This window comes from Silurus meridionalis, chromosome 24 (genome assembly GCF_014805685.1).
Source record: "Silurus meridionalis isolate SWU-2019-XX chromosome 24, ASM1480568v1, whole genome shotgun sequence".
NCBI classification, from domain to species: domain Eukaryota; kingdom Metazoa; phylum Chordata; class Actinopteri; order Siluriformes; family Siluridae; genus Silurus; species Silurus meridionalis.
In genome coordinates, this window is record NC_060907.1 from 10,291,462 (window position 1) to 10,303,898 (window position 12,437).

Sequence of the window (12,437 nt, forward strand, 5' to 3'; positions counted from 1 at the left end):
TTGTTTAGCATATAGCTAACTAGTACTTAATTTGCTTCTTGTTGGTGCCCTACAAAAAGGATATGTTGACAAGCAAAGATATCTTTAATAAAGCAGGTTTGGGTCTCCTAGTTCAAGTGAAGGGAAAATTTGATGCTACAACCTCCAAAAAAATGCTGTACAATTGTGTGCCTCTACTTTTGTTGCTACAGTTTGGGAAGAAACATATATGGCTGGAAAAGTCAGGCGTCCCAATACTTTTATCCATACAGTGTATTTTTACATGGTAAGATCTCATTTATTTGCAGTATGATCAGACACCACACTTCATTTTGTTAGCAGTAAACTGCAAATCATAATTCAGTTGGACCATGCTGTAGATTATTTTTTAAGTCAAAAATGGGATAAACATCCTCAACCCATGGTGCAAACTTCTAAATCTAGAAAAAAGTGCATAAAAAGACCTTTAGGAAAAATTGTTTTTGTTTGTGCTTCTGTTTAAATTTTAGGTCAGACTGAATGATGTCTGTGCTGGAGCCATGATCGACATTTTTTTTGTTCTGCTGATTATTCGAGTAATCATTTAGTATGTTTTATTAATTTGGATAAACTGTTGTCACCACTTTTGTCGTTCAATCATGACATGGTCTGGAATTATAATATCACCAGACGTGTTTTGTTTTTTTTTTTTTTTCTTTTTTTTTTCCTTTTTCCAATTTCCAGTGAGATGGAAGTATTGAGACCCAAGTCATAATGTCTTTATCTGGGAAAAAAGCGTTGATTTATAATGATGCTGATCAGTGCAATTTGTTAAAGAAGGCATTATGAAGAAAAATGCGTGTATATCTGAGCATAAGGATATGCAGAGTGGGAGAAAGAGAAAATAAGTGTGTGAAAGTGTGTTCTGAGGAAGTGAGTTTGTCATTGAGGGAAGGAGATGGATATAGAGTAAAACTGCTGACCAAAAATTTGCTTGAGTAGTATCATGATCTATCTTGTTTTCTCTCTCTCTCTTTCTCTCTGTCTTTCTCTCTATCTCTCTCCTTGTGTGGGTGGGTGGGTGTTTGGGTGGGTGTCTGTGTTAAATGGTTTCCTGTTAGAATTATTTGCTTTTTGTTGGTCAAGCATGGCGTTGGGTTTGGTCACAGTCTGTGACACACCTTCCTGTGAGCTTACACACACACACACACACACACACACAGACATGTATATATAGAAAGCAAAAAGTGCTGCAGTCACCACAATGTGCATTTCTGGTCAAAAGTACAATAATTGGTTTCTGGTCTTATTTCCTAAGTGTATACACACACACACACACACACACACACACACACACACACAGTATTGAAGGGACATGTTTCAGCAACATAACAGGACTAACAGCAGTAGTGGGCAGATGTCCATTCTGTATCTGAGTGAGTTATATCTCTAAATCTGTGTGTGTGTGTGTGTGTGTGTAATATCTGATGCTAAAAAGATTGATGCTCTACATTAACAACTCGGTCATTTATATCCTTTTTTTTTTCTCCAGCTTGTAGTAAAACTTAATGGTTGCAGATTTCTCACTGTGTCTCACAGACGTCTTCCTGTTTCCCGATGTGTTTTCTCTTTTCTGCTTGTTCACTGAGTCACTGAATAAAATTCTTTTTTTTTTTTTTTTTTTTTATATATATAAAGTTATAAGTTTATTTCACTCTGTAGGATCTGTCACGCCATTGCAGATGATTTATGTTTTCTGGCTGCTGGGTATTTTCCTTTTGTGTACTTGTTTGTTTAAAAAAAAAAATTTATCTTTAGAAGATTAAAGTTTATGAACACATTTTCTTGGCTTGTCCAAGGTAGGATGTGGTTGCTCGGGTCCCGCTAGGTGCTCACTATGCTGTCCCAGATAGTTGCTAGTGTGTTGCTAGGTCCTTGCAGCTAGGATATGGTAGTTGAAGGTGGTATCTTTATGGAACTACCACACACAAAGACGTCCAATACAATTGTGTGTCGCCAAATCTTTGCCATCAGTTTGGTGTAGAAACTTGTATATAATAATTGAAAAGTCTGGTTTCATAGTAACTCTGTCCATATATTGGACACCATCTGCATGATGTGGAAAGTCAGACAGCTGTAGTTTATCATTAATGGAAATAAGCTTTTAATGAGCAACCATAGTATTTAAAAAAGGCAAGTGTGGAGCAAAGTGTGACCGGTGGACATGATGACATAACTTAAAGTTGATCTTTGTACTTGGTAGTTGAAGCTGTGTAGCCACACACACACACACACACACACACACACACACACACATTGGAGAACTGATCTGGCCCGAACATTTTAAGATATGGATTTTTGTTTCTTCGCCAAGCCTAGAAAACAGCAACCCACACACACCCAGGGCTCAGGTACAGGTACGTAAATCCAGTCTGATTAAATATGAATGGCCTGCTAGCACAAGAGGTGCGTTAACCTTATTTACCTATTATACCTCTGCACGCTTGAATTCTCAAACCTGATTGGTTGGAAGATGTGCATTATTTTTCAGCTTATTCACAGGGTCTTTTGTGATTTTCATGATTTCATAGTAAAAACCCTTCAGGAGATACTTTTGAAAGTATCTTAGAAAGTGACTCAATTTTATGAGAGTGAGAAAGGAGATGCTGGAGTGGGAATAGCTGTCATTATAATGTAAGCGATTAACCTTTTGACTGACTATTAACATGTGCTCTGTCTTGTTGATTAAGATATAAAAGTTGTGAATATGGGCTAGTTGCTGTGGTATAAACACAATAACAATAACAAACTCCCAGACTGCTATTATATGAAAAGAATCCATGTTGGGGCATCTTGCCATTTTCCTAGTGCGTGGATATTTTGGATATAACCAGCATGTAGTGTGAATTGAATTTTTACTTTTTTTTTTTTTTTTGCTTGAATCTGATTGGTCAAAAAGTAACTTGATAAATGATAGTAAAATTTTTACATGCTAGTCAAGTTATTTCGGTTATAGTCATACACTATATGGCCAAAAGTATTAGGACACCTTTCTAGCCATATGTGGTTCTTCCCCAAAATCTTACTACAACGTTAGTACACACAATTGTATGGGACGTCTTTGAATGTGTTTGCATGAAATTGTCCCTTCACTTGAGGAGACCCAAACCTGTTCCAGCATGACAATGCCCCTGTGCACAAAGCCAGCTCCATGAAAATATGGTTTAAGTGAGTTGGAGTGAAAGATCTTAAATGGCCTGCTATTAAGCTCTGACCTCAACTCTACTGAACACCATTGGGATGAATTGCAACGCTGACTGCACCTCAGACCACCTCACCTTCTATCTGACTTTACTAACACCCTTTTGACTTAATGATCACAAATCACACTCCAAAATCTAGTGTAACATCATCTCAGAAGAGTGGAGGTTATTTACACAGAAAATTGGGACCTTAACAGGATGTTCAAAAAGCAAATACAAATCTTAAGGTGAGGTGTCAACAAACCTTTATCTATAAAGTGTATCTCTTTATCTATATATAGTATCTATATATCTTTTAATAATGTACTGTATATTGCAAAAACTCAAGATAAACTAAGACTAATATATGAACATATATACATTTAGCAATGTATTAAGTTTTTAATAAAAATATATATTATCATTAACAGGGAAACGTCACTCCGCTTGTTTGTCTTACTGCATCACATCTTCCAGCATGCATCATTTTTAAATTTTAGCTTTGTAAAGCTTTTATTCTCTGACAGTTGTGTATTTTATAGCTTTATTTCTTGCAATGTGAATGTTCTTATAACAATTAATTATACTATTAATACACAAATACAGAGTCGTACATTAAATGCTTCAGTTCTTCTTGGCACGGGTTTCACAAGGCATTGGAAACAGTCCTTTGAGATTGTGGTCCATGTTGTCATGACTGCATCTCATAATTGGTGTTGATTTGCCAGCTGCACACTCATCTTGTGAATTTTAGACACAGTGACTGGGAGGTGACTGCGGTGAACCAAAAAACGTTCTTGGACAGCATCGAACAGATACAACAGCATACACCATATCACACACTCAGGGTCTGTTTGATGCTGTTTAAGAATGTTTTTCGGTTCACCACAGTCGTGAAAAGCGGAGTTACCATGGCATTCCTTTTGTGGAAAACGCAGAAATACTCAAACAGCCATTGTGCTAATGGTGCTAGCAATAATGCCACAGTCAGAAATCACATCACATTTTACTCCTATTAATTTAAGTACATGATTTTATTCACTATGCTGCTGTCACATGATCGGCGGATTGGATAATTGTGTGAATGTACAGTTGCATGGGTGTTTTTAATACAGTGGACAACGAATGTGTAGTTTCCAGTACACAGCAGAAGCAATCTTTGATTGATAATTTACAACAAATAAAATCTGAAGATAAAGTCAACTAATACATTTTTGGTCTGATTATCCAAAATCTAAGTATAGAATAAAATTGAAATTCATTGAGAATCCTTACTGAACTCTCTTCTACATGTTTGTTTTTCTCTGAAGCCATAAAAAATAGTGAAAATAGCGTATTGCTAGTGGCTTATGTGTGTATAAAAGGCAGCTCTTGTTTGGCCAAGTGTTGCACCTGTGCGCCAAATGGGCAAGGACAAGAGTTTCACTGCTCTCGTGTGGGTGTGTCCATGTGTGAAAGAGAGTGCGGAAGAGAACGAGAGAGAGAGAGAGAGAGAGAGAGAGAGAGAGAGAGAGAGATGGAGGTGAAAAGTGGAACATGAAATGAAAAGGCAGACAAAAGAGAAGGTAGTGGATGAGGCAGAGGTGAACAGGTGAAGGTGAGAGGGGGAAGAAATGGTGCTAGATGGGTGTGAAGTTTGCCTCCAGCCCATGGTGGAAGGAGGGGGATATGTGAAGATCTCTCTGGAGGAGGTGAAAAGATTCTACAGATTTACAGTTTCCTGTGACTGGCTGCTGTGTGAGTCTTCTGTCATAGTACATCATTTATTTTTTGTCTTTTTAAAACAATACTTATTTAAGAAATTCTTCCTGTGCTGATGGTTAGTTTTTCTATGGCTGAATGGAATCTAGAAGTCAGTCATATCGTCTTAGTTTTTGGGGATTTTTTTTATTTATTTTTTTATTTTTTCTCAGTGGGCATGTTGCAATGGTTGTTGTCATCCCCAATGGTGTTTCGATCATTATGTGTCTTCTAAAACACAAAACCACTACTATTACCTACTTGTTTCTTTTTTTGAAGCCATTTGTATGATTGGATGAATGCTTATTCGGTTGATTTAACATTATTCAGGAGGTCCTGTCATTTATTTATTTTTGGCTACAGAATTTAGCTTTTCCTGCTACTGAGGCTTCTGTGTGTAGAGGATTTGACTTGTTTAGCACAGTTCCCCAGCCAGAGGCTTTTTGCATAACCCCTCCCTGCACTACCCTAAAATACACAGACAGCAGGGAAAAAGCTTGACTATAAGCTGTCCATTATTATGGATAGGAGAAAGATACAGTAGGTCCTTATTTGCTTATGGTGCTGAGGCGTATCATTAATGACAGGATAAATATCACTGATCCTGTCCTGTAAAGAGATGAGTATTAGAGCCAGGGATACAATATGAGGTAATTTGACACCATGAAAATGAGAGATTTATAGTGAGGACATTTTAATCCTAAAAACAAATAAATGTCAGACTCTATAATATAAAAATGTATATTTAGATTTTCTCCTATTTCATGCATTAAAAAAGTTAAGCACACTAACTGTTGGTGAACTAGTCTTATATTTGTCTTTTATTATTATCTATTATGTATTTTTGTTTTATTTCTTGAATGCTTTTGTTTTGAAATAGACTTGCAACAGGAAATTCTAATTTATCAATAATCTCCTGCTAGGCTGCTAGATCTGGTCAAAGTTTGTGGTTACTGAACATTCCACATTTAGTCCCCATTTGCAGATATAATATCCTCCACCCTTCTGGGAAGATGTTTCACTAGATTTTGGAGTGGGCTTGTGGAGATTTCAGCCATATTTAGCAACAAAGGTGTTGGTAAAGTCAGGTATTAATGTAGAGTGAAGAGGCCTGGGGTTCAGTCAGCATTCCAATTCATCTCAAAGGTGTTCAATAGGGTTGAGATCGTACCACCATATCAGGCGATTCAGGATCTTGTACTTCACCCTTGTAAACCATATCTTCATGAAGCTGGCCTTGTGTACAGAGACATTGTCATGCTGGAACAGGTTTGGGTCTCCTAGTTCAAGTGAAGGGAACATTTAATGCTACTGCATCCAAAGTCATCTTATACCATTGTGTACCTCCCAATTTGTGGTAATAGTTTGGGGGGGGGGGATCAAATATGGCTGAAATGTTTATTCTAAATGAGACTGAGGTTACAGGGAAAGGTTAACGATTTGTATTAGTGTAGCTATTAAACATCTAGTCAGAGATACTGAGACAGCCTCTTTCAAATTTTAAACATTTAAAATTATACACATATATTAAATTGTACAATTAAAATCTGTGCTAAAATCGTTCTTTTTTTTACATTGTTTATTTATTGCAAATTTGTGCATTTATCTTTTCGACATTGGAACGTGAACACAGAATACACTTGGTTTTCAGGTGGTCAAAGACAACAAAGACCTACAGTAAGAATGCCTAAGGATAAACTAGCTAACAACTGAGGAAATGGTTTAGCTAGCTAGCACATAGCCAGGAGTCTTTTTTACAAATAATATGAAGAAAATGACTGTAGAGGCTACAGAAATATCAACATTTCTTTTAGATATACTAAGATATAGACTCATTACAACTTAAATTGCACTGCACACCATTAAGAACTTTAAATTAAAAAAAATACCCAAATAAGTTTACTGCAAACATTGTTTTGGCTCAGCTTATTGCCATTAGTGTTGTTTATCACATCTAAGCGAAACTGTGTTATTTCACAAGGGAGCAGGAAGCCTACACCAACATACTCTATGGAAAAAAAGCCTTGTTTATCAGGTAACCTACAGATTTTTGACAAATTTAAGGAAAACAATTGGCTGTGTATTGGTGTGCTTCAGCTTCAGGAAAGAGTTTAATATTATAAAATAAATTTGACCTACATTGTTTTTCTAAGATGGTAGACAAATAATGGTAAATTTTATCTTATCTTATCATGATGGGTGTGGTGTATTTCAGGATGATCCTGCCCCATTCTAAAATCAGAAGGAATAACTGAATGATTTAATGAGGTTAAAAGTGATGTAAGTAATATTCCATGGTATTCACAATCACCAGATTTCAACATTAGTGAACACTTTTAGTAGATTTTGGAGTGGGCTTGTGGAGATTTCAGCCATATTTAGCAACAAAGGTGTTGGTAAAGTCAGGTATTAATGTAGAGTGAAGAGGCCTGGGGTTCAGTCAGCATTCCAATTCATCTCAAAGGTGTTCAATAGGGTTGAGATCGTACCACCATATCAGGCGATTCAGGATCTTGTACTTCACCCTTGTAAACCATATCTTCATGAAGCTGGCCTTGTGTACAGAGACATTGTCATGCTGGAACAGGTTTGGGTCTCCTAGTTCAAGTGAAGGGAACATTTAATGCTACTGCATCCAAAGTCATCTTATACCATTGTGTACCTCCCAATTTGTGGTAATAGTTTGGGGGGGGGGGATCAAATATGGCTGAAATGTTTATTCTAAATGAGACTGAGGTTACAGGGAAAGGTTAACGATTTGTATTAGTGTAGCTATTAAACATCTAGTCAGAGATACTGAGACAGCCTCTTTCAAATTTTAAACATTTAAAATTATACACATATATTAAATTGTACAATTAAAATCTGTGCTAAAATCGTTCTTTTTTTTACATTGTTTATTTATTGCAAATTTGTGCATTTATCTTTTCGACATTGGAACGTGAACACAGAATACACTTGGTTTTCAGGTGGTCAAAGACAACAAAGACCTACAGTAAGAATGCCTAAGGATAAACTAGCTAACAACTGAGGAAATGGTTTAGCTAGCTAGCACATAGCCAGGAGTCTTTTTTACAAATAATATGAAGAAAATGACTGTAGAGGCTACAGAAATATCAACATTTCTTTTAGATATACTAAGATATAGACTCATTACAACTTAAATTGCACTGCACACCATTAAGAACTTTAAATTAAAAAAAATACCCAAATAAGTTTACTGCAAACATTGTTTTGGCTCAGCTTATTGCCATTAGTGTTGTTTATCACATCTAAGCGAAACTGTGTTATTTCACAAGGGAGCAGGAAGCCTACACCAACATACTCTATGGAAAAAAAGCCTTGTTTATCAGGTAACCTACAGATTTTTGACAAATTTAAGGAAAACAATTGGCTGTGTATTGGTGTGCTTCAGCTTCAGGAAAGAGTTTAATATTATAAAATAAATTTGACCTACATTGTTTTTCTAAGATGGTAGACAAATAATGGTAAATTTTATCTTATCTTATCATGATGGGTGTGGTGTATTTCAGGATGATCCTGCCCCATTCTAAAATCAGAAGGAATAACTGAATGATTTAATGAGGTTAAAAGTGATGTAAGTAATATTCCATGGTATTCACAATCACCAGATTTCAACATTAGTGAACACTTTTAGTAGATTTTGGAGCAATGTTTTTGGCAACCACCATCCAAACTTCAGTTTAGTGAATATAATTTAGAAAAATGGTGTTTATTCTACTAGTACAGTGCCAGTGATTGGTAGATTTAAGACTGTGGTGCATTTAAGTTGTTTTGGAAGATTGGTATGGTTGTATTAAGTTGCCTAGTCCATTCCTGTTTGTTCATGTACGTGTTATCTTGTCTTACATACAAACTAGTAAGCAATTTTCTTCAAATTCCTGTAACATTATTGGTTTGAGATTAGCAAAGCACTAATCCACCAGATATACTCTGCTACCTACTTCTAAGATTTATTTTTCTTCCAGAATGTAAATATTTACGAAGTTCTCGTAGAAGACCAGATAAAATAAAGCCACAGTTGTTAGTTTTTCTTTTATTTGTGTGACAAACAGTAACTAATTGCATATAGAAGCTAAAGTTGTAAGTTTGGAATTAAGGAAACAATAGACTAAATACCTTATAGTTTTATTCTGAGGTACCATTTTAACCTTTTGTTCATTTATTTCTTGCTTTATCATATACATAGAATAGAGAAATTGTTTTTCAGAAGTTGCCTCCTGTTATCCCTGAAATCATGGGTTGGTGTCTCAAACATGGAAAATGAATTGTCGTCTGTCAGTATGTGTAAACATATGGTTATTGACAGTGCTTTAGTTTTATTGATCCAACTAGCTCCAACATATACTCTCTTCTGTACAGATGAATAGCAAAAGACAAGGTGAATTTTCTTTTCCAATCGTTTGTCCAACATTCGAGAATTTGGTGCCAAATGTAGCTCTATACTTTTCTAGAAGTGGAAAGTGGCTTTCTGCCTCAATGTGCGATATGCCTTTCTGCTAACCACAAGAGTAAAGTGAGTTACCATAGTCTTCGCCAGCTCAAACTTCAGCAAGGTTTCTTGCTCTTTTTAAAATTCTTCTGCTCACTGAATGTTTTTTGCATCATTTGCTGGTTGTGTTATCGAGTGTACAGTATACCGGTTTTATAAAGTATAGGAATGTAGGAATTATTTTGAAGGTGTGAATATAAAGGTGCCCTTCAAACATGTAGCTTTGTGCAATCGCAGATTTAGGTGTTTATCATTAAATTCATTTGGATAAATAGTATCATCAGCATTATTTTTGTCTGTTGTAAGCAGTACTCGGGCAGCTGCTAAAATATTTCCCATCCTCTATTTTTGTCCGATGTTGCGTTACTCAAGTGTTGTGGTCAGATGTACTGGGTGGAGCTAGATGTCTGAGATCATGTTGTTTTATCCTGGCTTGGTTAGTCGTTTCCCTATTTTTTTTTTTTTTTTATATATCTGTTCAGTGTGTTTTCATTAAAGCAGAGGGGTCAGTTGACTATTTGGATCCCAAAGGATCTTGCAGATTCAGTTGCAATTTTGACAGATTTGTATTCGTGATTTCAGTTGGTGAATTTGGATCAAGATGGAGTCAGGAAAAGGTTTGATTTTTTTTTTTTATGGATTTTTAAAAAGACCAATGTTGTGTGACTAGGAAATGGTTTATAAGCATCTGTCTCGCTCTTTCTGTCTCTTATTGTTCGTCTCTCCCACCCTGCTCTGATAGCCCTCATCTGTCCATGCCAGCTTCTGTGAACCCACCGTTTGTATATTCAGTGGTGACAGCATTCATTTCTAGTTTACTCAGGTCTCTCATTCACTGCCACATGTTTGCTAGAGTTGTGTGCTCATGTTTTTTATTTTATTAACCAATAATCATATCCCTTATCTATGATTCATTGTTATGTTAGAAAGATATTGGAAACGGTTCTACAAACGATTCTCAAAGCATAGATGATTTATTACCATTTACAAGTGACCTGGAGAGAAGGTAATGTTTAAGTATTTGGTCAACAGTTTATTCGGATGCTTATCAAAAAGCTGCTGTTTGCTCTTGCCATGACTTTCCTGCCTCTGACACATTCTTATTTTACATCTGAAATAATACTCATAATAAAAATGTGTACAGTACAAAAGGGATTACATACTGAATATTGTAAATAAGCAAGTAAATTAATACATGTCGAATACAGTGCATGGCAAAAAGGGAAAACCTACTTTATTTGAGACACCTACATGTTCCTTTGGGTTTATATGCAACAAACTAGTTACTTTTCCATTGTAAGATTTTACTTTGACTAAACAAATATATAAATGTACAGATGTTAAACCTTTTTTATTAATTGAAAACCCTCACTTAGAAGCTCAACCCAATCAACAGCTCATCACAACTAGTGAGAGATTTAATTTCTGATCTTGCGATCCAGTTCATCCTTGAGCAGTTCAATACGATTTGGGTGAATTGACTGGGAAAATCATTTCCTGATAGATACTCCAGCCAACTGTTTGTCTTTAAATTACACTTTCAGAGCTTGGACTTATACTTTAAATCATTGTCTTGTTAAATGGTGAAATTGTTTTAATTAGATGGAATTGCATGGTGTTGAAGGATGGAATGGTTGCCATGTTGGTTCAGTCTCCAACCTTCCCTGCTCCAAAACAGCCCCAAACCTTTAAGCTTCCATTAATTATGTTTGACTGTAGATGTGAGGCAGTCTGCTATCTTCTGCTCTCCTGTTCTCTGTCCTTCATAAGTTCTTCTGTTAGAGCTGATACTGTCACATTTAAACTCATTAGAATCATCAAAATTTTTTTCTAGTCATTCACTGTCCAATTATTTTATGTTTTTGCATTTTGCATGTTGCTTATAAACAAAAAGTATATGCAGGTGTCTTAAAAACTATAAAAGTCTGGGTGTTTTTAACAGGCACTGTACATACTTTAAAATGCAATTGTATAGTCATAACACTCAAAGTTTCTTTTACAATTACATAGACAAATTTACAACCATGATTTGTTACTCACAGCGCTGTTGGAGCATGTTGCATAAGTGCAAATTATTTATTGTACATACATATGTTAGAACATTTCAGGACAATTCATATTGTTTATATTTATACTTGTCTACACGGTTGTATTGGTTATGTTTTATATAGAAAATGTATGTAAATATGCAGATTAATTTTCATTGTGTAACCAAATACATGTTTCAAATGCACGATCACATGAAGCAGAGGGTGTCTCAATCTGAGGTGGACTCCAAAGCTCTTACAGCTTTAAATGTGAAAAAAGAATGATCTTTAACTTTCAGGCTTTTAACAGATACGGTTTGAGGTGAAGAGAAGAAGCGGATGCTGATTTTAGAACAGGTGATATTCATCACTCCTAATCTCATCCAACATCCTGATCCTGTGCAAACAGCCACACTCTGTTTGCATTAGCAGTTTGTCTAGTTTGCTTGACTGTATTTCCTGTAGTCACTCACTCTGCAGTTCTTTGGAAAAGTAGTTTCACTTTATAAGGGGGAAAAAATCTTTATAAAGCACTTCACCGTATTCAGTATTTCAGATTCAGTGTACAGTTTTCTGGAATAAGACTTCAAACAAACCTAATCAAATGCACCATATTAGAACACAAAGATAACATTTTAAAATGTTGTGGAAATATAAGCACTGAGAAGATATATACTTATAGTATAAGTAAATAGGGTTAAATATTACTGATATTTATTAAATATGAGGGTGCAGTCAGCTTTCTAATTCATATTAGATCTTTATAGTAGGCCACTCAAAATCTTCTGCTCCAAACCATGTAAAGCATATCTTCATAGAGCTGGCTTTGAGCACAGGAGTATTGTCATGCTGCAACAGGTTAGGGTCTTCTAGTTAAGGTAAGGGGGACAATTTTATTTAACCACATGACGTTTTATACAATTGTGTGGTTCCAATGTTGTAACAGTTTGGGGAAGA

General features: G+C 35.7%; 1 protein-coding gene across 3 annotated transcripts in view; it reads left to right on the forward strand.

Moving 5' to 3' along the window:
• The window catches only part of mcf2la (mcf.2 cell line derived transforming sequence-like a), an 88,707-nt gene that overhangs the window by 11,871 nt on the left and 64,399 nt on the right, over window positions 1-12,437 (forward strand). The window contains exon 1 of one of the 3 annotated variants that reach the window (XM_046837242.1): window positions 4,737-4,937. The exons of the other annotated variants lie outside the window; for them this stretch is intronic. Within the exon in view, the coding sequence (XP_046693198.1) occupies window positions 4,814-4,937 (124 nt within the window). The 5' untranslated portion in view covers window positions 4,737-4,813. Of the gene's footprint in view, window positions 1-4,736; window positions 4,938-12,437 lie in introns of those variants that run through there. 3 annotated transcript variants of the gene reach the window in all.